The sequence below is a fragment of the Pipistrellus hanaki genome, assembly GCF_964339955.1.
Source record: "Pipistrellus hanaki genome assembly, chromosome: 2".
NCBI classification, from domain to species: Eukaryota; Metazoa; Chordata; class Mammalia; order Chiroptera; family Vespertilionidae; genus Pipistrellus; species Pipistrellus hanaki.
Window position 1 is genome coordinate 175,762,938 of NC_140504.1, and position 26,625 is coordinate 175,789,562.

The following is a 26,625-nucleotide window of genomic DNA, read 5'->3' on the forward strand; positions in this document are numbered from 1 at the left end:
TACACACAGAAAGTACTTGAATATTTAAAGCACTCGCAGGCTGGTCTGTTAGGTGTCTGGCACCCTGCCCTGCTCTGCACTGAGCTGGCGTGGGACTGCATGGCCCGTCCACAGGGCGCCCTGCAGGGCCCGGCGGGGAGCGGCTTTCTCGCCGCCAGCGCCAGCTGCCTTGCCTCGTGCCGCCGCCCTCGGCCCCGGCCCGGGCCTTGGGCACACCCAGGGCCGCCCCCCGGCCTTCCGGCGGCACCAGCACAGGCCCCGGCCCTGCGGCTGCCTCTGCGGCCGGGGCTGCACACGTGTCTGTGCCCGGCCCCCGCCATGGCTGTCGGCACAGCTCTCTCTCCGTGACTTTCCCACGAGCTGAGCTCCCGGAGCCGGGGCCTGGCTACAGAGCAGACAGGAAGTGCTTGTTGAGTGAGTGGGAGGTGAAATCCGTCTAACGTGGCTGAAGCCCCGCTCCCGGTGGAGGGGAGGACAGACATCGCAGGGTCCGTCCGTCCCGGCATCGGCCTGGCTGAGGAGCCGGGTGGAGGGACTGACTGCCGTTCCCCCCAGGCCTGCTGTCCATGGCCAACTCCGGCCCAAACACCAACGGCTCCCAGTTCTTCCTGACGTGTGACAAGACGGACTGGCTGGACGGCAAGCACGTGGTGTTCGGGGAGGTCACGGAAGGCCTGGACGTCCTGCGGCAGATCGAGGTGGGCGCTGCCGGCTCGGTGCACGGCCCGGGGCCGCGGGGCGGCGGCCTGTGGCCTGCAGGGGGCGCTGCTCCAGGAGGAGGCGGCTCTGTCCGCCTGGGACTGGGGGAGGGGTGTCCCTGAGCCCCTTTAATCTTCACCCTCCCTCCCCTTCTCGTCTGTTCCCCCCAAAGGCGCAGGGCAGCAAGGACGGGAAGCCGAAGGAGAAGGTGATCATCTCCGACTGTGGGGAGTACGTGTGAGAAGCGCCGTCTCTGCACAGCACGGCCACCCAGGACCCGCAGCCCCGGCCCTCGTTAACCGGGGTCTGTGCCCCGGGCCCAGCCCTCGTTAGACGGGGGGGCGGGGGGGAGGTTGTCTGTGCCCCGGGCCCGGCCCTCGTTAGACGGGGGGGGGTGGGGGGGAGGGTCTGTGCCCCGGGACCAGCCCTCGTTAGACGGGGGGAGGTCTGTGCCTGGGGTCCTGCCAGCTGTGACTGACCGTCTGTGAGCGGATGCCTAGGCCATGCAGCGAGGGTCTGCTGGGAACACTGTGGGCCATGCAGTGGGCTCCCGATGCCAGAGTGGGCTCGTCCATCCCTTTGCAGGAGCTATGCAGGCTGGTGTGACGGACTCCGCGTGGCTAGTCTGGGCGTGACATGCTGCCACATGGAGCAGGCTGGCCAGGCCCCAGGAGGGAGGGCTGGCCTCACCCTGAGGGACCAGGGAGAGGCTGTGGGGACCTCGTCACTCACAGGGCCTCCCTGGTGTCCTGGGAAGGGGGGAACACAGACTGGCCAGGAGGCTGGTGGGTGGGACAATAGGGTGCTGGTTGCTCACCCCCGGGCTGTGCAAGAGCTTCCCCAGAAGCCCCCCCCCCCTCCCCCGGTCCACCATGACCCTTGTGCAGGTGTTGACCCTGAGACTCCGGTGAGGGGGCAGGGCCAGCCCAGGAACCCTCCCCCATCCTCTGGTGAGGGCTGCTGCGACCTGGTTTGTAAGAGAAAACCCAGAAGAGATGTGGAATGCTGCTTAAATCATGTTTTCAAAGAATATTTAATAATTTCAGAATATATCATAAATTCAATAAGTCAGATCACCAAGCAGTGCATAGAATATGATCCTTACTTTGAAAAATACCTGTGTCTCATGAATAAAGACATACATGTGCCAATAAAAAAGGCTGGATGAATCATTAATAATCGTTTTCTCTGTGGTGGGGTTATGTGTTCCCCAGCATACATGGAATTAATATTTTCTTAAGCGAGGGAAAACTTAGCAGAGAGTCAAATGGCTGCTCAGGGCTCCCAGGAAGAGAAACCCACAAAGCTGTTCCCTTCCACTTCCCACGAGGCCGCGGGTGGGACTGCTGGCCAGGGCTCCTGCGCAGGCAGGGAGGTGCAGCCCGCCCTCACCCGGCTTAAAACAAGCACAGTTCGCCGAGCTCAGGGTTTTGGGGCGAGCACAGCTTTGAAGACAGCAGCACTCCAGGTGTCCGGGTGTGGCCCTGAGACTCGGCAGAGTGTGAGTAGGCACACGTGGAGGCCACCTTTGCCAAGGGTTTGGAAGTAAGAGCACTCACAGATGCTGCTCCCTGCACACACATGTTCAGATGTGCCAAGTGCTGTGAACAGACCTGGTCCCATCCCCTTTCCCCCGGGGAGGACCGCTAACGCAGGTTACAGGACTCAGATTAACGAGGCGGCGCCGGGTTTGGTGCCAGGTCTCCTGGCTCAGACCTGCGGTCTCCCGGTAATAGCCTCCTTGCCTGTGAAATTGTAGGGAATTTCTCGGGGCATGTTACCCACTTCCCCACACACATGAAAGACAAGAGCTGTGCCTGATAAGCTGGCATCGGCCAGGGCTGTCTGATTGCCGAGAACAGCAGCTCCCCCCCCCCCCCCCCCCCCGGAGTGGCCCACTCGCCTGTCTGCATCCTCGGGGTCAGTGTTTACTTGGCTGCCAGTGGGCCCGAGGCGCCCTCATTCATGCTTCTGACGAGCAGCCTCCTATGTAACCTGGCTGCCAGGCAACCAGCCAGACTGGCTGCTAGGCAACCAGACAAAGTGGCCTTGGTAACAGCGCTGCCCCCTCCAGCTTTGTGTCTGTATCGTCTCCCTTCCCCCAGGCCTTTTCCATTGGATGGTGTGGGCAGGAAGGGATTCATGTCTCATTCCTGTCCCGCTGGGCGAGGCAGGCTGCATCTTTAAAATGTTCATCTCACGCACCCTCCTGGCACCCTGAGCTGTGCCGAGTGGTCTGAGGCTCAGCAGAGAGCAGACACTGGCACCTGTCGGCACTGTCCAGGCCCCCCCTGCCCTGGCGCTGAAAGCAGGGAGGTGCTCAGTGGGTCCAGGTCTGGTGTCCTTGGCCGCTGGGACCTGGCTCTGAGACGAGGGGAGGGTGGCAGGCTCGTCCTCCCAAGGCCTCTGGAGATGAGAGTCCTGTGGGCTCCTGTCACGGAGGGGAAACAAGCCTGAACCGGGACGGGGGCTGGTTCAGACTGTAAGCGGGTCAGTGGCTGGCTGAGTTGGAACCAGAATACGGATCTCCTGACATTCCCACCAGTGCCTGGCCAATCCCTGCCAGCCTGAGCTCAAAGCCCCGGCGAGTGGGGAGCTCCCTGCCTTCCAGACAGCCTGGGCCCATCTGTGTACACAGGGAGGGCCTGTTCCCCGGCTCTCACTCTCAGAGTACCGCCCAGTCCAGGGATGGGGGCTGCTGTCCTGCCGCCTGGCCCAGCCTCCACCCTGCCCCAGACCGGCTCTCCCGGAGCCGCCCTCAGGGGGCAGAGTGGACCCCAGGGACGTGCGTCCTTGGGCACACGGGTCTTGCTGCCTCTGTGGGCTGCGCCTGTGGGTTGGGGTGGGCCCAGGATCTGCTATTAACGACCCGGTATTTCAGGGTTCAGGCAGCTGGACTGTCTGCTCCAGCAGGTAAATTACAGGGTGAGCAAGTCCGAAATCAAATAAACACTCCCACCGCCTCGGCTGCTCCAAGGACAACAGTGGTTTCCGGGAACCTTCCCACCCGGCTCCCCTAATGGCTGCCTGGCACTCCCCCGGGACAGGGGCCTCTTCTCTGGCTCACAGGCCCCGAGACACAGGACACAGGTGGCCGGGCTGTTCCTACCTTCTAGACCCCGGCAGACACCGGCAGTGCCAGCCCTGCCCCATGCCTGGCCAGAGGTGGCCTGGGCCCTCTGCTCCCGGGATGCATTGCTCCTTAGCACGGGAGGGGCGGAAACCTGTTCGTTTCAACTCCGGAAGGTTTGTGTTGGGGTTTCTGAGACCCTCTCCACGTCCAGCGGGGAAAGAACCTGGGTGCTCACTGAGGGCCGCGGGCGGGAGGCCGGGCAGTGGTGAGGTCCGCGCTGCGAGTCTGCTGAGACTCCGGCAGGCTGTCCTTGCCCAGTGCTGAGCCCCACGCGGGGGCCGTGCGGGGACTGGGAGCCCTGAGATTTCTTGCTTCTCTGGGAGTCACACCTCTCCAGGCAGGAGGGCAGGCCGAGGGCAGGAGCCCATCCGGCTTGTTGTTCTTCTGTGCTCACTGCCGAGGCCTTGCACGTGTCTAACTAGGCCCTGGGAATGCCCATGTTTTCCTGGGTAGAGGCAACCCCTGCTCCTACCCTGGAACCCTGGCCCAACCAGCCAGTCATCCGCTCAGACTGGCTGTGGTCGTCCACAGTGCGGGCCACGAAGGCCAAGGACAGTCCTAAGCGAGGCCTCCTGCGCCGACGCCGCGGCTGCCATGTGCACGTGTCCCTACGGGGGGCGGTGGGACAATCCGCAGATCCCCGGAGGGGCCAGGGGCCTGGAGAGGACCGACCAGGCCCTGGCTGAATAGGAGAGCCCTCTCTTTGCCCTCTCCAGAGCTATGGCGGCACTGGAGGATCGCAGCCTCTGGAGCGGGGCTGACCGGCGGGAGGCGCTGCAGCGGCCGCCGGCCTCAGTGGCAGCCGCAGGCCTTGACCACCATGTTGCGGTGCTTGCGCAGGATGACGTTGTTGCTGCTGTCGTAGTAGAGCACGGAGGTGGCGCTCAGCTTGGTGGGCGCGCAGCACGCCTTGGGCACAGCGTCCGGCTTCAGCAGGTGCACCTGCCGGGGGCGGCGGGCAGAGGGTGAGCACCGGGCCTTCTCCGCACCCGCCCAGCGCCTGGCCCTGCCCCGCCCACTCCAGCCACAGCCAGGGCGGTGTGACGTGGAAATCTGCTCTCCCTGACCCCTGCCCCGCCCTGGGCCCTCAGGGCACAGCCTGGGCACCTGTCAGCTCCCCGCCACACCCACTCCCCTCAGACCTGAGGGCCCTGCTGGTCCCAGCACACAAGGCACCTGATGGCAGGTCCTATGCCCGAGGCCCCTGCAGCACAGCCCCCCTCCCAGAACCCCCTCCACTCTTCCCTCTTCTTGGCTTCTTTAAAAAAATGTTCTTATTGATTTCAAAGAGGAAGGGGGAGGGAGAGATAGGCACATCAATGATGAGAGAGAATCATTGATCAGCTGCCTCCTGCACGTCCCCTACTGGGGATCGATCCCTCAACCGAGGCACCTGCCCTGACCAAGAGCCAAGCTGTGACCTCCTGGTTCATGGGTCGGCGCTCAACCTCTGAGCCACACTGACCGGGCTTCTCTGGCTCCTGCAATGACCTGACCATGCCTGTCCGGCCCTTGTTTGTGGCCTGTCTCCCCCTCCCCCCCCCCAGCTTGTTCATGGAGCCGCTGACAAAGCCTCGGATTCTAGCTTCACCCCTGGGGTTCAACACCGTCATTTCTCAAAGCACCGTGCACCCTCCTGACAGCTGCTCGGCGGGTCTGACTGGGAGGTGACGAGCAGCGCGCACAGGCCACGGGGCTGGGCGGGACTGGGGCCGGGTGGTGAGCCTGCTCCCTCGGCCTGAGCTGCTCCCCAAGAAAGAGCCTGGTTGTGGGGCTATTTCGGCTCCACACAAATATTTGTCCTGCGACTTGGCAGGATGAGCAGAGTTAGCTTGCCTCCAGGTCAGGCCCCACCGACGGGCCCCGGGCTTGGGGGCAGGAGAGGGAGGAACCGGCTTCCAGCCGGGTGTGGGGGCCGCTCCGAGGGCCCAGGAGCGGGGGAAGCCCAGCCCTGCGGGGCTGCAGGACCCGGGGAAGCTTTCTGATGGGGACCCGCCCGCAGTCTGGTCCCTGTTCCCCAACGCCCACTTGTCCCGGGAGCCCGCTCTGAGCCAGCCGGCCAGGACGGTCAGCGGGCACTGGGCTGGCCGGGGGCCCAGGGCGCCTCTGCAGCCACTGGGGAAGCCGAGGCCGCGGCAGGGATGTCAGCCAGACCGGACGGGGGCCACTGCTCCCAGCTCAGCCTCCACAGGAGGTGTCGGCCCGGCATTCAGAGGCCCACGTGAGAGGAACCGGCAGCACCGCCCGGGCGCCGGCCAGGGGCTCTGAGGGGAGCGGGAGGCCTGTCCTGGCCTGGGAGCCGGAGAGGCCGGGCCTCAGGGCTGCAGCCTTTCTGAGCGGAGAGCCCTGCGCTCGGGGCGATGGTGACTCTCCCGACTCACCGTGAGGGGTGTGAGCACACGCCGTCTCTCACCCGTGTGCACGTCACTTGAGGTTGAACAATCCCGTGCACATGGGCACACGTGTTCAGAGTGCACAGGCACCCGGGTGGAATGCACATCTGTTCTGTGCGTGTGTTCATGTGACCAGCACACATAACTACAGGTCCCCACATGCATGTGTGCACACACACACACACACGTGTGTGTGTGTGTGTGTGAGAGGGGGGGGCAGAGAGAGAGAGACAGAGACAGAGAGTGTGTGTGTGTGTGTGTGTGTGTGATGACCACACATACCTGCAGGTCCCCACGTGCATGTGTGCACATGTGTGTGTGTGTGTGTGAGAGAGAGAGAGAGAGAGAGAGGGGATGTGTGTGTGTGTGAGTGTGAATGTGTGAGTGTGTGTGTGTGTGTGAGTGTGAGTGTGTGTGCACCAGCAGGGAGTCTGCAGACGCAGGCTGGCCGCTCGGGGACCCGCTCCTGCACGGTGTGGGAGCTGAACGACACGCGCACTCAGCCGAGGTTCCACGTGAGAACCTGAGACGAGCAGGCCCCCCCCCCCAGGCTGCCCGCGCCCCTCCTCGGCGCCCGCCCCGGCCGGCCGCACGGGCTGGGCACTGACCAGGGACTGCACGATGGCGTGGTTGGTGGCGTTCATGCAGGAGTCCAGCGGGAAGGAGCACTCCCCCTCGCAGTAATAGGCCGAGTAGCCTTGGGGGGCGATGACCCAGTCCTGGTGGGGATGGAGAAGGTGAGTCCCACCATGTGGCCCCTCCCACCAGCCCCTGTCACAGGAGGATCAGGGCTGCCCCTCCCCCTCCCTCCCTCAGCCTCAGGGACCTGTCACTCACCCTCAGCCCCCTGAGCAGACCCCCCTCCTCCCCTCCCCCCCAAGCCTGGCATCCACCCCAAGACCCTCAGCGGACAGGTCCTCCTGCTGCCCCGCCCCCGCCTCCCACAGCTGCTTCCTGCAGAGGCACAGAGGCTCGGCAGCCTGGCCTCGGGGTCCCTTTGTACCCTGACATTTTATGGCTCGGGAGGCAGGTCGTCTCCATTTTCAGTTTTTACCAAAAAGCACCTTTTCACCATAAAAGTATCACATTCTCCTTTCAGAACACATGGAAAACCCAGAAGAAAATAATACATGAAAAAAACAACCCAAGTCTACCCCTCCTGGAGACACGTGGCCTCCGGGGCCCTCATGTGGGGGAGAGTGGCCTTACCAGCCAGCCCAGGTCCTGGAAGCTGACGTAGAGCTCGTGCCGCTGGCACACCTGCCGCCCGGGGGAGCCGTGGGCGCCATCTGCGGACAGACGGAAGGTCTCTCCGGGCCTCTGAGCCGCTGACGGGCTCGGGCGGGGATGCCCTCGGGGCACGTTTGTGGGAAAGTGAATGGTGGAAACTAAGCCCCTGGGCCCACGGCGCCCGTCCCTGCAGCTCTGCTGGTGTCCGGCCAATCAGAGCCTTCGATGGCTCCCAGCGGCTCCAGAGGAAGCCCTGCCCGCCACCCGGCCTCCCGGCTTCAGCCTGTGGGCCTCCTGGTGTCAATAAACAGCCAGGGGCCTTCTGCCCCCAGGCGGGGCATCCCCTTCCCTCCTGAGACACCCCTGCCTCCCCCCACCGTCCTCCACACCCGCACAGGTCCAGGGGCTCATGTGAAGGCCAAGCAGGGGCTGACTCCCATGAAAGAAAGAGGCACACGGCCGGGTGAGGCCCGTCCCCCGTTCCGAGGGTCTCGCCTGGTGGGGAGACCTTCCCCCAAACAACTGTGCGTCCTGCAGGGAGCCGGGGAGGGAGCCGGGGAGGGGGCCGGGGAGGGAGCCGGGGAGGCGGCCGGGGAGGGAGCCGGGGAGGGAGCCGGGGAGGGAGCCGGGCACAGGGAGCCGGGGAGGGAGCCGGGGAGGGAGCCGGGGAGGGAGCCGGGCACAGGGGGCGCTGCCAGGGGGAAGGGCACCTGGTTCTGATGGAGCTCGGGAGGCACAGAGGGGACTCCAGGGGCAGGGAGGCCTGAGAGACAGGGCATGGCCGTCCACAGGGGCCTGGGGCAGGGAGGGTGTCGGAGGGGGGCTGGAGGGTGACCCCTCGTGAGGGCCAGAGGGCTCTGCCGCCACCCTGGGTCCTGGGCCACAGCCTCGGCCCGGCCCGGACTCACCGAAGATGCCCGGGAGCCGGTGGGGCTGCGGCAGCTCGTTGGTCTTCTTCAGCAGCCGCCGCCTCAGGGGCCGCACCGCCCGGGGCGCCCGGATGGGGCCGGGGCCAGGGCTCGCCCTGAAGAACGTGACCATGAACGGCTGTTTGGAGCGCGGGGCCCGGCGCCCCAGCAGCCCGGCCAGGCCCGGGTCCACGCTGCGCCCTGCGACAGAGAGAGGAGGGTCACCGAGGGCCCGGCTCCGGGCGGGCACAGCGGCTCTGAGCGGGCACAGCGGCTCTGATCGAGCACAGCGGCTCTGAGCGGGCACAGCAGCTCTGAGCGGGCACAGCGGCTCTGCGGGGGCCCGGGGGCTGGAAGCGTGAGGGCTGCGGCCTGAGGGGCCCCGTGGCTGGCTGCCCGCACCCGAAGGCCGATCCACACCCAGCCCCGGTCCCGCAGCGGGCTGAGGAGCCCGGAGGAGCCCGCGGACCAGGGTCGGCATCAGTGACGTCAGAGCCACACGGCAGCCGCCCACCGCGGTCTGAGGACTCCTGGGCCCGAGACCCCTTCCCGCCTCCTCCATCCGGGATGTCCCGGGACCGAGGGCACCGGCTGGTTGGCGCAGCTGCCAGGGCGAGGCCCTCCTGCTTCCTGCCGCCACCGACAGGCGGCTCAGCGGGCGGAGAAGGGACCAGAGGCCCAGAGCGGCCTCAGCCGGGCCGGGCCGATCCCGGAGCCACGCTCTGTCCACGGGCCCGGGTCCTGGTTGGGAAGGAAGGAGGCCGCGGGCAGGGCCATGCTGGGGCCTCCGCCTCGGAATGGCGGGTCCAGAAACACGGGTTTCACCACGGCCTCTGTGAGAACACTCCTCAGCCTGCCACCTCCAGGCTACCAGGACCCCTCCTTCTGGCCTCCTCCTGTCCCCCGGGACCTCGCAATGCTGTCACCGTCGCAGCAATGAAACAACGTGGGGAGCTTCTGAGGAAAATGTCCCCCGTTCCCAGAATTCACTGAGACTAGCTTATCGCTAGGCGTGTAGGTTACTTCCTGGCTCTCGTTGTAAAGAAGAGAATGAGACAGAACCTCTTCACTTTCTTTTCCTGTGGAATGTGAGCAGGAGCGCGAGAACCAACTCGTTTTTGTTTCTCAAACACGGTGACCGCCCTTCCACTGCCGTGTGCGTTCCCCTCAACGCTGCACCACGGACACACACGGTCACGCACACCCATGTCCACATACACACACATACAGATGCACACACACATAGGTATGTACACTTGTGCCGTCAGCAGGTCTAACATGAGCCTCCAGTAGACACACAGGCCAAGGACATGGCCGGCCCCTCCCACACTCCTGCTCAAAGGTCAGCTCTTAACCAGCTGAGCTTTAGACCTGTGTCCACGGGCCTTAGTGAATCCAACACCTAATGAATCCTAAGACCAACCTTTGACCTATAACATCACCGCCACAGAACAAGGCTCTGGGCCCATCAGAGGCTCCAGGCGGGACTGAACCTGCTAAGACAGGAGCTGACGCTGCCGGCGCTGTTGCTGGAAGGGGCCCAGACAGAAGCATTTGGGAGTTTGGGTCCCGGCGAGTCGCAGTCAGGAGGACGCAGGGGAACTGCGAGGACACAGGCCACAGGCCACATGAAAGCTCTGCGAGCAGAGGGGACAGGCCAGTGAGGCCAGGACAAGGCGGCCACGGAGCACGAGCAGATGGGCGCCTGTTGTCAGGTGGCACCGGAGTGGAGCTCCACGGCCTGGCTGACTCAGGGGCCGCCCAGGGCCCAGCAGCCCTCCAGCCTGTGTGTGCCGCTGCCCGGTCCCTGTTCCCTGGACAGCCCTGCCCCCTGGGCCCGGAGGACCTGCCCTGGGCTGTGCTCACTGTTTGCTTTTCTTTGTGCAACTGTCTGTGAGGATCTCATTGGGGTGTCCTGGGTGCAGGGAGGACACAGATCCACTAGGCAGCGCCACGGAGGCCGCCCGTCCCGGAGGCAGCCTGTGGGCACGGGGAGCCTGCCTGAGGGTCCTGGAGCAGCTGGTCCTGGTTCCATTGCACAGAAGCAGCAACCGAGGCCCAGTGAGCAGCACCTGCTCAAGGTCCCCAAGCTGCAACCAGCCAGGACAATCCTGCCACCCAGCACGCCCCGCAGAGGCCGGTCTGGGGCAGGGGGCTGGACTAGGGGACTGACCCCCGTTTTTCAGACGGTCTAACCTGGGAGGCCTGGGAATGGCCCCCCGGCCCCCCTTCCGGAGCCCAGAGCTCCTCTCCCTCCACCCTGAGCAGGCGCCCTGCCTGCCCCTGGCCGTCTTCCTGGTGGGCCCTCGGCTGCCCACTCTGACAGGCCCCTTTCCAGAAAGGCCGAGAGGGGCGCTTAGGAGCCTCTGGGGCCTCTAGACCTGACCTGAGGTGCGGGCAGGCACACTGTCCCCTGTGCAGGTGAGGGGTGTGCGTGGCCATGCCTGGAGCTGTGGCCACGCAGGACGGGAGACGCTGCTCCTCTGAGCAGGTGGGCCCCAGGGGCCTCCAGCCTCATCCACCTCTGAGCCTGCCCCTTCAGAGCCGATGTCTGGGCAGCTCACCTGCCTATCCGGTCCTCTCATGCGCCTCCCCAGCTGTGCCAGGCCAAGCTCTCCCACCTCCATCCCAGGACTGTCCCTTCCTGGGGATGAGGCCCCTACGAGGCCTCCCTGAAAGGCCTTCCTGGACCAGCTGGAGCTTCCTGTTCTCACCCAGGAGCTCATGTTGGCTGTGCGCCCCCTAGAGCCATGCGTAGGAAGTGCAAGCTCCGTGTGTGTGTGTGTGTGTGTGTGTGTGTGTGTGTGTGTGTGTGTGTGTGTTGGGGAGGGGCTTAAAGCCGCTGCCAGATTCCCCCCCTCCAAACACACACATACAAACTCACTTTTCTCCAAGTCTTTGAGACTGAGGACTCAGGATGAAATACCTCGAGCCCCTCTTGGATTGCAAGAGAATATTAGCAAGAGGCCGGTTCAGGCTCCACAGCAGGAGGGAGGACAGTGTCTGCTAGGACACAGGAGCACTGTGAGTCCAGGTGAGAAAACCATCGGAGCCATCGGTTAGCTTTCCAGAACGCCTCCTGTCACAGCCACAGCCTTGGCATCACACGGGCGGGCTGTTTATGGAGGAAACCCCAGGGCACCTCTCCCTGCCAGCTCTCCACCACCAGGTCACGTCCCTCCGCGGTGGTCCTCCCTTCCTCCTGGAGCATCCACTGAGCTACGAGGAGGAGGAGGAGGCGTGCGGGAAGAGGAGGTGAGGCTACGGGAAACTACATTTAGCAACAAAATGAAAGGCCCAGCAGAAAAGTCAGAAGGGCCAAAGGAGAAAATCTTTCATTAGACAGCATGTCTTCCCACCACGTACTGACATTTATGGTGTTTTTTTTTGGTTTTAAAATTTTATTATTATTATCCTCAACCGAGGATGTGTTTTTATTGATTTTTAGAGAGAGGAAGGGAGGGAGGGAGGTCAGGGTGCTCACTTTGTGCAGACAATAAGCAAAGCTCTTACTTTACAATAGTTGAGATGTACAAAAAATTGCAAAGGTGCTTATACAGAGAATTCCCTATACCCAGACGCAGTGTCCCCTGGGAAATGATAAATTTCAATTACTATTGTGCATTTGCGTCAACTAATAAGCCAATACTGATACCTTCTTACCTAAACAGCATGCTTTACTCAGATTTCACTTATTCGGCTTTCCCCAAGGTCCTTTTCTCCCCAGGATCCCGTCCGGACCCCACGGGCACTGAGCCCTTACAGCTCCTCCGGCACCCGGGGCTGTGGCCATCCTCAGGCCGCCCTGGCTTTTGGTGGCCTTGCCAGTTCAGGCCGTCTGCAGGCTGCCCTTCAATACGGTTTGTCTGATGTTTTTCTCGTGGCGACACTGGGGTTGTGGTTTGGGGAGAAGACCCCGGAGGAGAAGAGCCTCCCATGCCCTCACACCCAGGGGACACGGGAGCCCAATGAGTTTCCACAGGAGCCCTGATGGCCTGGCTGAGGTGGCGCAGGTCAGCTTTCCCACCGTCCAGTCACCTCCCTCCCGACACACTGTCCTCAGGGAGGCCCGTCACCAGGGGCTGCCCACACTACGGGGGGAGTGATCACGCCTCCCTGAGAGATCTCCTATGGAAAGCTAGATCAGACCCTGCCGTCCTCCATGCTGTGACGTTCACGCAGCTCCCTAAGCACTGCCCCCTCACGCTGGTTTCCCCAACGCGGAGTGCCCGCTGCTGCCTCTCGGCTCCTCTCCTTCCAGCCTCTCCTGGACCCTCTGCTCCCGCCACGCGGCCCTTGTGGTCACACCCGCGATCTGGGGCTCCTTCGGGCTCCCCACGCCCACTACCTGGGATGGAGGAGGCTCCGCCCTAACCCCCGTGGGTGAGAGACTGCCTGAAGGCTCCTCCCCAGGTGAGAAACGGCTCGGAGGGTGAGCAACCTGCGGGGTCACAGGGAGAAAGCTGCAGGGCTGGGCTGCAGCCCGGGCCCTCTGACCAGAGCCCGCGGAGAAGGGGCGCTGCCGCCCGTCCTCACCGTCCTCTGTCTCCAGGTAGAGGCGCAGTCCCAGGTCCTTGCTGCGGTTCAGCAACCAGTGGTCACTGGCTGCTGTCACGTCCAGCACCAGCCAGCCCTCGTCCTCAGCTTGGAGCGTCTGAAGATCCAAAAAGAACAAGTCAGACTCCCTGTGGATACGAAAGAACAATTAACCGGAGCCGCACCGCTGCCTCCGTGTTCCTGTGCCCCTGGGGACCGCTCCTGGGCGCCGACCCTCCTGGCCCTGAGCCGGGTGCCTCACTGCCTCTCTCACTGCATCTACCTAGGAAGGTGCGCCGCCCCCGGGGACAGATGGGGAAACTGAGGCTGGGAGCTCAGTGCCCCGTCCAAGGTCCCACAGCCAGGACGGCAGGGAGGGGTTGAAGCCAGAGGCCAGGGCCTTGGTCCAAGCATCCTTCCTCTCGGAGGGGGCTCCCAGGAAGCCTGTCTGTCCCCAGGGCTGGGCCGGACACACCCAGAGTGACGGGGGCGGGGGGACAGGCACCTGTTGGCCCGCTCTCTGACCACCTCGAACAGGCTGATGTGGAGGGTCCTGTTGAGCAGGTGGGCGCTGGGCAGCTTGTAGATCCGGAACTCGGCCGCAGTGAGCGCCTCCCCCGCCGGGATCTGGGTCAGGTCGAAGTGGAACTCCTTCCAGTGGGGCTCCGGGTGGCCCAGGGAGCGGTCGAGCTCCACTGCAAGACAAAGCGGCTGCTGGCTCGGGCTCTGGGCTCGGGCTCCTGGGTGCAGGGCCCGGGGGGACCAGGGGCCGGGACAGCCTGGGAGAGGCATTCCCTCCCTGGGGAATGGGCCTGCCCCCGGCTCTGCCCCCCATGCTGAGAGGCCCGGGGCCCTGCAGCGAGGTGCCCAGCACAGCACCTGATGCACAGGGGGGCCAACAAGGGCAGCCCCGTTTCTGGCCCCCCAGCCTCCACCCAGCAGGTCCGGCCCAGCCCCCTTCTGTCTCTGGCCCTCAGATGAGGCAGAGAGGACAGGCCCCTCCTCTGGAGACGGACTTCAGACCCGAGGGGAAGAGGCCGCGTGGCGGCGGGGACATGACTGAGTGCTCAGAGCCCCCGGTGTGTGGACGGAACGTGGGACGTGAGCGCTCACAGCTGACAGTGGAGCCGGGCCTGGAGGGGGACAGTGAGTTCACCCCGAGGTCACAGGATAAGGATGCTGCAGAGGAAGGGACACTGTGAGCAAAGGCCTGGAGCGGAGAGCTGACGGCACAGACAGGGAGACAACAGCCATAGAACACAGCGGAGGGCGCAGGGGGGCAGGGTCCTCTTGGAGCAAGGGGAAGGAGGAGGGGGCCAGAGGGAGCGATGGGGAGGAACAAGCAGCAAGGTGGGAGTGACAGCCCCTGGGGGGGCCCAGTCAGTGCCGGGGAGGCGGAGGCCCCGTGGTGGGATCTGAGCGGGCTTCCTGGAGGAGGTGCCATCTGAGCGGGCTTCCTGGAGGAGGTGCCATCTGAACTGGCCCCAGAGGCTGGGATGACATCTGGGCGGGTGGGGAGTGGCAGGGAGGGCTTTCCAGGCAGAGGGGAATCGAATGCCCAGGCTGAGTGGGCCAGGGCCACCACAGATCGGAGGGTGGGGTACAGGCTGAGGCTGGCGGGGGCCTGACTGCGGAGAGTTGGGGATCCGGCCTAGGAGCAGGGCTGTGCCTCTGGCCGGTGGGGGCCCGGGCTCGGGGCAGCAGGCAGCAGGGGGGGGGTGAGGAGGCTGTGGTGGAGCGGGTGAAGCATGGGCTGGAGGGGCCCCCGGTGGCTCCGCCGCGGGGCCTGGTCCAACACTCTGGGCGAGAGGCCGCTGGTGCCGAACTGATCCCCCTCGCCCGGCGGCCGGAAACGCCCAGGACAGTGTATTTAGGGCCGTCTCACTTTAGCCTCTGGTCGCTTTCAAACACTGCAAATCTGTGTTTCCGGAAAGCAGGGGCGGGAGCCGCCCAGCACCTTCCCCCAAACCCAACACCGAGATTTTAATTACACGTCTGCGAGTCTCTTTAAAAAGCCTCTCTGGCTACTGGGCCCGGTGACCACAGTCCGGCTGGGGGCAGAGGCGGATGTGGGAGCACGTCCTGTCCTCTGGTGGGAGCCTGGGCCGGCGGTGGCCGGGCACACAGCTGTGCTGGGCGGGCCAGCAGACACACGCTTGGGCAGGAGATGAGTGTTCCATTCCCGGACGGGAGGAGAGGAGAGAGTGTCCGTGGTCAGGCAGGAAGCGGGACACGCAGCAAGTGCCCACGGGAGCCAGGCGGTTCAGAGACACCGGTGGCCCCGGGTCCTCCCGCACAGGCCGGGCGTGGAGGGCAGGGGCCTCCGCAGACACATGCACACGCTCGACTCTGGTGACGATTCCCGCGATTCAGGGACCACACGCCCATGTCCATGACGTGGCCGTGTAAGAACCCAGGCCCGCGGGATGGGAGAGGCCCAGGCTGCTGGCCGTCACAGGGGGTGGCACAGAGAGTGAAGGCTGTCGTTCCTTCACACCCTCCACCGGACCCTCTCCAAGCATCGTATGAGCATCTGTCCCCAGGCCAGGGGACTGACGGGTGGGTCACTGGGTCGCTGTCTGCAGGCCTGAGGCTGATTCCCATGTTGGACCCGGGGACTGAGGGAGCCAGCCGCAAACCTGCCAGCCCCAGTGGGCACTGAGCCAGGCGGCCTCCCTGCCCTGCTGGGTCAGGAGCACCTTGTTCACCTGACGGGGGAACGGACTCCCCTCCCGAACGTCCGGCCTGTGTTTTGATGAACCACCAGGAGCTCCAGCACAGGAAACTGCCCCCTGGCTGCTCCCAGCAAACCTTGGAAGATGGTGAACTTGTAGAAAAAGAATGCTTTTCATCAGAAACAGATAAAGCTTTCTGGGATCTAGCATTACATCAGACATTACTGTAACTGGCCCAGGGGCGTGCCCCGTCTCTTTGCTGGAACTCTGTGGACGTAGAGTGTTTCTGAGGTTGCTTCTCTGGGGTGGGGAAGATACTTCTCCTCAAAAGCTGAGTGAAGAACAGTGTCTGATGGGACCTGGAGCTTCCCCTGTGGTGGTTCCTGGGAGGCTGGGAAGTGTAGATGTCTGGCCTGCAGCTGGCGCTTCCGGTCCCAGCCTCCCAGTCCTTTCCCTGCGTGGGCTCCGTCTCCTCGTTGGTGACTGGGGATACGAGGAGCTCCACATGCAGGTCTGCGAAGGGCGTGGCAAAGGCAGGGCTGGTGAGATGGGAGCCATGGCTCTTCCCCCGGCGCCAGGGACAGGTGCTGGCCTGCAATTTCTGAACTTAATTCGTGTATCAAAGGGACAACATCCTGCCAGCACCATCAGGAGCTCCATGTGTGAGACTCAAGAGCCACGGGGGAGAAAACGGAGCCATTCACTGTCCGTTTCAGAATAAAAGTACAGAGGAGAGGTTATAGAACAGCGAACGTATCCATTCAGCTCAAAGGCATGTGGATGGCTTCCAGGTGCCTCCGTTTCACCGGGCCGGCCTTTGTCAGGCACCTGATCGCCAGGGCTTCAGAATCCACATCGGGAAAATGTCCATTTGACACCACGTCTCATGAGATTGCAAAAAGCCACGTTTGCTGCTATCGCCGGCACTCAGTGATGGTCCAGCAAGTACCTGTCACATGTTATTCAAGGGTGTTCCCTTCCCAGTACCTCCTCATGCGCGGCCTCCACCTCCCCACCGCCAGGGTCCGGAGTCTCCCAAAGATGCCCAGGCTCAGGGTGGTGCCCCTCACAATGCCCAGGGCCATCACCCCCATTCTGGCTCGGGCACAAAGCAGAAACGGACCTTTCTTCATGAAAGGCTGAAGATTCCTTACCATCCAGCTCAAAGGACAGAGCTCACCACACCTCTCTGCTCCCACGCTTCCTTCCACACACGGAGAGGGAACCCAGACGTTCTCACCGTGTGGGCTCCTTCCATGGCAGGGGACCGCCCCCCTTCCCCACCTTGTTGGACTTGGCCCGTGGCTGCTCCCCAACCTGCTGCTATTGGTTGATGATCCTCAGAGGAATTTCTGGGAAAAGCCAAGGTCTGTACAACGTGACTTCTCGGGCTTTCCCGGTATAAAATTTTGCTGCTGGTTGTGGGGTTGGGAAGTTCATTTCAGGTCCCCTGGCAGGTTCAGACAGGCTGGGCAGGGGACAGGGGGCACTCCCTGCCTGGCCTCTGCTCTGGATCCCGGACATCTGAGGTATGTCCTGCCAGGAGTCCTCTCTTCGAGGTGGCGCGGGTGGGGGATGGGAATCACTGGCGTCTGGAGCAAGGTTTCTGGGTAATAAATTACTTCTCCCATCTGCAAAATCTGGGGGGCACATAATTCCCTTCTTTTTAAAAAATATATTTTATTGATTTTTTTACAGAGAGGAAGAGAGAGAGAGAGAGTTAGAAACATCGATGATAGAGAATCATCGATCAGCTGCCTCTTGCACACACCCTACTGGGGATGTGCCCACAACCAAGGTACATGCCCTTGACCGGAATCGAACGTGGGACTTTTCAGTCCGCAGGCTGACGCTCTATCCACTGAGCCAAACCGGCTTTGGCCATAATTCCCTTCTGGGCATGTGACAGACGACTTCTGATTATGCCACCTTCTCATGCACTGGAGGCTTTCTAAGAGCACTCGGTCTTTCCTGGTCACATCCAGGATATTCATTTACTCATTCATCCATTCACTCATTCATTTGACACATTTGAAAGCAGTGCTTACTGCAGGCAAGCCGCTAGGTCTGGGGAAACCGCAGACAAGCTGGGCCAGCCTGCCACCAGCGAGTGCGCAGTGCGGGAAGTCGGGTAGCAAACAAGAAAGTAAACAGACATGGTCACTGTATGTGATGAGCGCCGTCAAGGATACAGTGGCACTGGGTACAGTACGGAGTGGGGTGTGGGGCTCACTCTCTGTTGTAACAGTTTTAGGTTATTTAGATTCAGAGAAAAGTTGTTGGAAGAATAGTACACACACTTCCTACATGCACTTTGCCCAGCTTCCCCTGATGATAACAGCTTACATAAGCAAACCATAGTATAACTATTAAAACAGGAAATTGGTATTGGTACAATACCATTAACTAAATATTGACTTTCCTTGCATTTTACCAGTTTTCCCACTAATGTGCTTTTTCTTTTTTCTTTTATTTTCTTTTTTATTTTTTAAAATATATTTTATTGATTTTTTTACAGAGAGGAAGGGAGAGAGATAGAGAGATAGAAACATCGATGTTAACATCGACCAGCTGCCTCTTGCACACCCCCCACCGGGGATGTGCCCGCAACCAAGGTACATGCCCTTGACCGGAATCGAACCCGGGACCTTTCAGTCCGCAGACCGACGCTCTACCACTGAGCCAAACCGGCTTCGGCCTAATGTGCTTTTTCTATTCCAGGATCCAATATAGGATGCCACATCTCATTTAGTTGTTTTGTCCTTTGTCACAACTGCTTTTCTTTCCTTGTCTTCCATGACCTTGACCCTTCAGAGGAGCACTGGTCAGTTACTTTGTTGCATGTCCCTCCGTGTGAGTCTATCTGATGCTTTCTTATTAGATACGGTTGAAATGATGGATTTCGGAGAAGAATGCCACAGAAGTGATGTCTCCTTCCAAGCACATCAGATTGTGGAACAAAGTAAACAATATATTAATGTGGTTAGGACTGAGTTATTCAGCCCAAAAGAAATAGAAATACAAAATTGAAGATGTAAGTAAAACCATCCTAGCAGGTTTGGCTGCTCAGGGGATAGAGCGTCCGCCTATGGACTGAAGAGTCCCTGGTTTGATTCCGGTCAAGAGCACATGCCCGGGGTTGCAGGTTCGCTCGATCCCCAGGAGGGGGCATGCAGGAGGGAGCCGATCAATTATTCTTGATTTTCATCATTAATGTTTATCTCTCTCTCTCCCTCTCCCTTCCTCTCTGAAATCAATAAAACTATATTTTTAAAAATAAATAAGTGAAACTTAAAAGCCTATATTTGAATTGGAAATATGAGTTTGAGGTCATGATTTTTTCCTCATAGGAAACACATATTCTCTAGCTTTGCTACTGAAAAGGCTCAGAAACGATGGCCACGCCGGGGCAGGGGCACCTCCTGCCCAGAGAGCCGCCTCAGGGACCCACTTTACCACTTTGGGAGAGTCCCACCCAGTTTCCCGCCCAGGGCAGGACATGCATGCACAGAGCCTGGAACATCTCGAACCAGGAAGCAAGAAGTGCTCCGAGACTCCGAGGAGGTAAAAGCACTCAGACGGCAACCTGACGAGGCTCCGTATGGTCGAAACGGGCAACCTGAGTATCACAGAGAATAGCGCCGGCAGCATGTGACTGTCTGTCTGTTCACATCGCCCTCATCTTCAAGCACTTTGCTTTGGAACCGATTTCTCGTCCTCGGCTCTGCTGACCTTTCGGGCCACATCCCTGCTGTGGGCTGCCCCGAGTGCGGGGAGGTTAGCAGCATCCCCAGTGTCTGCCCACAGTGCCTTCTCCTCCCGGATCCTAACAAGCAAAAACGTTCTAGACAGTGACAAACGTCTGGGAGCTGAGAACCTCTGCTAGGACTCAGTTCACCATCCTGAATCCTGGGAAACGAGGGGGACATAGTCCAGCTTGGAGGAGGAAAGGGTCCAGTCATATGAAGAGGTGGAAGAGGCCCTGGCCGGGTGGCTCAGTTGGTGAACATCATCCCATGCACCACAAAGGCCCACTTGTTAAACCCCGTCTTCCAGGGGCCAGAGGGGATCCAGGCCCCTTCCCCACAAAGACTCCTGGTCCCCAGGACAGTGGCTGGGGCCCAGCTCCCCAGCTGTGGGCGAGGGCTCTGCAGCTGTTCTGGGAGAGGCTTCCTGTCACAGCGTCTCCATAGAGGCCACGCACGGGTCTCACTTTGCTGTGGGACTTGCCGGCCCCAAGGCAGAGGGCAGGGCACCCCCCCACCCCCCACCCCGGGTCCCGGAGGCGGACAGGCTGGGCCTGTCTGGCTGGTCCTATCGGTAATGGAGGCCGACGGGCCCACTTCAGACCAAAACAGACCCGGTCCCCACAGCCGGTGCAGGCCCACGGGGGAGCCGAGGAATTGATCACCGATCGATTCTGCACCCCGAAGGGCTTCCCCCTCCAGAAATCTCAGCGCTGCCGAGAGGAGGCCCAGGTCTCAGGCTGCGGTATTTTTAGTCAGTTCTCATTACGGACTCTTTTCGGAGCTCTTTCCATAAACGGCTCTGCACACATAATTACCCTCCGGCCTCAGCCGGCTTCAGACCCCAAATTAAAGGGGACACCGCACACTCCGCCACATCAGGCCTGCCAAGGCCAAGAATAGCCCCAAGGAGGTGGGAGCCAGGGGTGCGAGCCCGCCGGGGCAGGCCGGGAAAGCACGGAACTGTGGGCGTTTTCCGGAAAGACGCGGCCTCGGGGACACATCCTCTCTCCCGTGGGGACGTGTTCCCTGAGGAGGTGGCCGCCTGAGCCCCCACTCTGCGCTCACCCCCGGAGCAGCCCCGTCGGGAGGCAGGGGCTGGGCACATTCTGTGGTCGGAGCTGCACAAGCCTTCAGGGCAGGCCTGCACCGATGGGGAAACTGAGGCCCAGAGGGGCAGAGACTCGCCAGGTGTCCCATGTCAGGGGAGGGTCCTTCACGTGGACTCTCAGACTCGAGCTGACGTAAAAGGAGTGGCCTGGGGTTCCTCTGGGTGACAACACTGGGACGGGGTCACCTGTCTGCAGGTTCTTCCACCAACAGGTGCCCTGAGATGCCTGCGGCAGCCGCCCCCCTCCAAGCAGGACCCTCAGGGACTCAGGGTCCCAGGGGAGGACCCAGGACACAATGACCCTCTGTCAGTGTCTGAAAAGGCAGAGAGGGCTGGCCCTGCTCTCCCCAGCGGCCAGGCCAGGCTCCTTCACCGGGGCCCGCCCTGCCTCCCGCTGAATTCCTCTCCTCCACCTTGGCCCACAGAGACCAGGCCTGGCAGAAGGGGCAGGAGGGAACAGGAAGAGTCAGATGGTCCCTGCTCTCAGTGGTTCATGGTCTCCGGGGGAGGAGGATAAAGAGGGCAGACACACCCCTGAATCAACAGGCAGAAAGTGACCAACAACCAGGAAGGAGCCTGGCTCTTTGGGAGGAGTGGGGGGTGGGGAGAGTCAGGTTTATGGAAACCCCTGCCTGCCCCCTTTAAAAACAGACATGGAGGTGAGTGTAGTCTCTGCAGAGGGTATAACACGAGCAAAGGCACTGAAGTAGGGGGTAATGTATGAACCAGCTCCCACCTATGAAGTTCTGACCATGAGATGGGCCTCCAGTCGGCCTCACTGCACGTTTCGCTCAGTCCTACTCAACCCGGAAGGTAGCCTTCTGCACATTAAAGGTGTCTTAAGAGTGAGGAAGGGAGGGTCAGAGACCCTAAAAGGAACTTGTGTAAAGTCTCACGGAATTTGGCAGAGTTGGAGTGAGCACCCCAGTTTGATGTAGCCATGGAGGGATGAGTCCAAGAATGCTCAGAGGAGCTTTATTCATACCCTATAGATATAACTTCGTGGATAAACCTCAACAATATTATGTTGAGTGAAAAACCACACACAAGCCCTGACTATTTGGCTCAGTGGATACAGTGTCAGGCTGCGGACTGAAAGGTCCCAGGTTTGATTCTGGTCGGGGCATGTACCTTGGTTGCGGGCACATTTCCAGTGCGGGGTGTGCGGGAGGCAGCTGATCGATGTTTCTCTCTCATCGATGTTTCTAGCTCTTTATCCCTCTCCCTTCCTCTCTATAAAAAATCAATACAATATTAAAAAATATATTAAAAGAAAAAAATAACCACACACAAGACTAGGCACCATATGCTTCCGTTCACATGAACTTCAAAGAACAGGCCAAATGAGCGTGGTGACAGAAATGACAAAGTGGCTGCCTGAGGGGACTGGCTGGTAGGACTCCCAGGGGCACTCATGTCACATGTGCCTGTGTGGTCTGAATCCTGTGTAATTTTTGTAAGCCCCCAAACAATAGACACTTTAAAAACAGGATTCTCAGTTTACAACATGCACTCAGTCCAGTCCAGGTCAGAGGCCCTTACTGGACCTAATGATGGGCCAGGCCTCGGGGTGGGGGGAGAGGCAGCTTCTATGTAGGAGAAGAGCAGAGGATGTACAGGCAGGGAGACCACCTGCTGGGTGGCCTTGGGAAAATCAAGGACCGTCTCTGAGCCTCATTCTTCTCCTTCACAAAGATATGACAGTATCTATGAGAGGGCAGTGAAGGAACAGATGTGGAGGTCTGGGCTGAGGTCATGCCTGGGTGTCATCTCACATGATCCCGGATCAGTCCCTTACGGTGGGTACCGTGGCCCATCATTAGGTCCAGTAAGGGCCTCTAACCTGGACTGAACTGAGTGCATGTTGTAAACTGAGAATCCTGTTTTTAAAGTGTCTATTGTTTGGGGCTTACAAAAAAACACATGCTCATTACACAGGATTCAGACCACACAGGCACATATGACATGAGTGCCCCTGGGAGTCCTACCAGCCAGTCCCCTCAGGCAGCCACTTTGTCATTTCTGTCACCACGTTCATTTGGCCTTTACAGAAGAGGAAACTGAGGCTCTGAGAGGTGGACTGGAAAGTCCAGGTCACACTAAGAGTAGGCAGCATGCAAATTCCGTCTGGGTCCCAGGTCAGCACCCTGAGCCCAGTCCTGTCTACTCCCCCCTGCCCACCCCGTCCTGTGTCCAGATGGGGGTGTCACTGTCTAGACTTGACGGTCGCCTCTGTGGCTCCTGTGTTTGTCATTTGTCTTTCCCATTACAAGGACAGGTCCACCCGGCAGGGGCTTTGCTTTGCTCACTGCCATGTCTCAGCAACTACAACTGTGCCTGGCACAGAGCAGGTGCCACATGACCATTTGCTCAGTGAATTGGTGAAAAAAATGGAAGCATTCCCTAGTGAAGAACCAAAGAAAGTGGCCTGGGGCTCATGGAGGTAAAGAGGCAGCTCTTCAAGGTCACAGGGCTGAGCAGGGCCTGGGCCAGACCCCTCACTCCCAGCAAGCCCCGCCTCTCCCAAATACAACAGCCCCGGTTTGTCCACACCGCTGTCCTCTGTCACCGGAGACGCAGGAAGAAATCGGTCTGGCGCAGGGAAGGGTCAGGACAAAAGGGAAGATGCTCCAGTGATTTCTGGAGGACTTCTGCCTGCAGTGCCGCCCATGCCTCAGTTTCTCAATCTGGAAGAGGAACACCTGTCACCACACTGACATGAGGTGGAGGATTCAGCAGCAGAATTGGTCCTTCCTGCCTCTTTGCTCCTCAGGAGGGGCTGGATCGACCTGAGATGGCTGAGGTGCAGCCAGTCACACATGTGCGCAGAAGGAATGGGGTCGTGTTGTTAGAAGGTACCACCCACAGAGCCTCAGGGTCAGAGCTGGGAGGCCCCTCGTTTTCCTGACACCATCACTATAGACCAGACGGGAGCCCAGAGGCCCTGAGAAGAGAAGGACCTGACCAGGAGGTGGAGGAATCCATAGCAGCTCCGACTGGACAAGGTGTTGCCTTCTCTCCGCTCGCTGAGCCCAGGTGACACGAGACAGGCTCTGTCTTCCCCACGTAGGTATCGGTTTGTACCCATTACTGTTTCCTGGCCATGGGAAGCCAAGATTCTACATGGATGAGATTGACAGACAGGCCAGGTAGGGCCACCAGTTCTGACCACAGCCCTGGCCTCCGAACATGGGCACAGTCATGACACGGGCTCCAGAAGTATCTGCTCGGACACAAGGCCTGGACCATGTGCTGGAGGCCCGTGAGAAGTCCATGGCCACTGGGTCCCACTAACTGCCACTGCTGGTCGGGGACCTGGCGGGCACCAGGCCTGGCTTCTCAGGAGCCAGATGAGGCCGATAGGAGAGGTGGAGCAGGAGGCAGCAGGTGTGGGAGCCGGAGCGTGGGAGCTGACAGCACAGCGTCTCTGCTATTAGACTCCGTGTGGCTCAGGAGCCTGGGGCCTGGGCCTCCAAACAAGAAAAGAGTCCTGCGAGGTGTCTAATCCCCACATCAGTCTAGGTAATTACCAGTTAAAGCCACTCTCACTGAGAGTTCTGCTAGTGCAATTAGTGTGCCAGAATAAAGAGGTCCCTCTGTCAGCTGGCCGGGCCCGCCCACAGCTGGGCTCCACGGAACGAGGACCAGCCTGTTGCTCTCACAGGCCTGAGGTCTATGGGACACAGAGATGGGGGAGGAAGAAGCTGGGGTTTGGGATCCTCAGCCTAGATGATGACATGGACATGCTGTGTGGCCTGGGCTGGCCATTCAACCTCTCTGAGCCCATGAAACGAGGCTGGTAAAACAGCTTCGCATGGAGCTGCATGGGTGAAACAAGGAGTTCTAGAGCTATGGATGTTCAAATGCTGGTTTTCATTCTAAAAATCGGTGGAAACGCCTTTGCCTGGCTTTTAAAATCTGTGTCTGGTTTTCACGTGTGTATAACACACATGGGGACGTTCCTGTCACATCTGACCCAGGGCTGGGCAGTAGCTGGGAGGGACCCGAGTCAGCGGCGAGGCCCAGGTTCACCCTCAAAGAGGGGGCTGACTTTCTGCTCCTCCCAAGTGTCAACCAGTCACACCACAACGCTGGGGATGCACTGGTCACTAGGGCCCTTGTACAAGGAGGGGCCTGAGGCTCAGAGAGGGGCAGGACTGGCCTAAGATCACACAGCAGAGTCAGGAGGGAGCCAGGTCTTCCTGAGCTCAAGGCCCTGCTTGATTCACAGCAGCAGCTCCCATTAGGGCTGTGCACGCCTTGACCCAGGGGATGCCGGCTGAAGCAGCACATGGGCTGGGCGGTGACTCACTCTGGAAGATGGCTCCCTGGGGGGCATTTTCCCGGTGACTCCATCCACAGCTCGTCTTGGTCCCGAGCCCCGGGTCAGCTTGTCCCAAGTACAGAGCTCCAGCCTCAGTTCCACACACACTCTGTCCCTAGTCCCCACCCTGCCCTCTAACCAGGAAGGCAGCATCCAGAGCCAGTGACCCAAGCCCTGTGCCTGGCACTGGGCTCTCTGCAGAAGCGAACAGCTGCCTCCGACTGCTCACTGCCCCACCTCAGCCCACCGCCAGCCCTCCCTGGCTGTCCCTCTTCCTGCCCTCCTGCAGGAAGCAAATGGCTGAGGACCTCACAATTCCTGCTGCTGCTCCATCCCCTGGGCTCCTCTGCCTGGACCACTCTGAAAGCTCCCTCCACCCTGAGAGCCTGGTGCCCCGATGAAGTACCAACCTGAGCCTTCCCGCTGGGCACGGAGAGGCCCTGCTGTCCTGGGCGTGACAATGCCTCTCCCAGCCTCACTGTCCTCCTCTGGGGACCACAGACGCCCCCTGAGCTGAGTCCCCGCCTTCCCACCGGACTGACCGCCACAGCGCCGCCTACAGGCTGCCCGGCGGCCGCTGCGGACCCAGGACCCGGGCTCTCCTCTCCCCGCTCATCTGGGTGCTGTGACGGGCGTTCTGCCGTGAACTTTGTCCCTCTCCCCGGCTGCCCTATCTCAGCGACAGCATCACCGCTGTTTACTCATCGTCTCCGGGACCAGCCTGTCTTCCCGGCACTGCCCAGTGCACCTGCCGCCCCGGGATTCCGCCTCTGGGTGTGTTTGGCGGCGGTGACGGTACTTGCCCCGGGACTCCAATTCCTGCGTCCGCCCCGACGGCCCACGGCTCACCGGCCCGGCCCTCAGACCGGCCCCGCGGACCCGGGCTCCCGCTCCCTGCGGGGCCCTGTCCCCCTCACGGCCCCCGGTCCCCGCCGGGCACCGCCGTCCAGGCTGGGCGCCGTCCCCGCCGCCGTGCTCCCGCCGAGGGGCCGCCCCGGGGCGGACGGCTCCCGCCCGCACGCGCGGCCTCCGGAGCCCCGGCCCCGGGGTCCCGCCGCCCCGGAGCCGCACTCACCCACGTTGACGAAGCTCATGACCAGGTCGGCGCGGCCCAGGCGCCGCTCGCGGGGGCCGCCGTCCTCGTCGTCGTCGCCGGCCATGGCGTGGTAGAGGTCCAGCATGAAGAGCGGCGCGGACGCGGGCAGCCGGGCGGCGGCGGGCGGCGCGCGGGGCCGGGGGCGGCCGGGCAGCCCGAGCACCGCCAGGATCTCGCGCTGCAGGTCGCGGCGCTCGCGCGGGCCCAGGCGGCGGGGCGGGCCGCCGGGCGGGGGGCGCGGGCCGGGGCCGCCGCCGCTCAGCGCGCACAGCGCCAGCCCCAGCAGCCACAGCGGCCCGGGGCGCGCGGCCATGGCGGGCGGGGCGCCGCGCTCACCCGACGGGCATCCGCTGCGCCGCGGCCCGGGCGGAGGCTCCCCCGACGGCGCGCGGCGGCTGCGCTGGGGGTCGCGGGACGGACGGGCGGGAGTTGCCCGCGGCGGCAGCGCGGTCCCAGAGAACCCGCGCGGCACCTGTCGCGGCGCTGGGCCGGCGGCGTGGACGCCAACACCGAGTCAGAAGCTCCTCGGGGACCGCGGGCCGCGGGCACTGTGTCTGCGCCGCCGCCGCGCAGTCCGGGCGCTCGGGGCGGTGCGGGCCCGCGAGCTTCCTCAGCACAACCCGCGGGCTCTGCCTCGCGCCCGTCGGCGGCCAGGTCCGGCGTCCGGCCTTCGGGCCCCGCCCTCCTGGCCCCGCCCCTCCGGGTCTGACCAATGGGGCGCTGGAAGGGGCGGGGCCAAGGCCGGGAACCCACCTACCCGGTGAGAGCCGGGCG

The 26,625-nt window shown here is 61.7% G+C and overlaps 1 protein-coding gene across 1 annotated transcript; it reads right to left on the reverse strand.

Annotated features, from left to right (window-relative positions):
• Positions 1–959: 959 nt before the first annotated feature.
• On the reverse strand, positions 960–26,517 carry BMP8A (bone morphogenetic protein 8a). The gene is made up of 7 exons (XM_084874651.1): positions 25,831–26,517; positions 13,405–13,594; positions 12,900–13,048; positions 8,364–8,564; positions 7,435–7,514; positions 6,834–6,944; positions 960–4,774 (listed from the first exon to the last, which is right to left on the reverse strand). The coding sequence occupies exons 1-7, from the start codon at positions 26,162–26,164 to the stop codon at positions 4,625–4,627; spliced, it is 1,215 nt and encodes a 404-aa protein (XP_084730777.1). The 5' UTR covers positions 26,165–26,517; the 3' UTR covers positions 960–4,624.
• Between the last annotated feature and the right edge of the window lie 108 nt (positions 26,518–26,625).

Bases quoted from the DNA above. Each gene is read 5' to 3' on its own strand.
- BMP8A (XM_084874651.1), bottom strand. From the start codon at position 26,164: ATGGCCGCGCGCCCCGGGCCGCTGTGGCTGCTGGGGCTGGCGCTGTGC. The intron at 7,515-8,363 runs GTGAGTCCGGGC...GTCTGTCCGCAG, and splicing joins CCGGCTCCCGGGCATCTTCG to ATGGCGCCCACGGCTCCCCC. The intron at 4,775-6,833 runs GTCAGTGCCCAG...CGCCCCCGGCAG, and splicing joins ACGCCATCGTGCAGTCCCTG to GTGCACCTGCTGAAGCCGGA.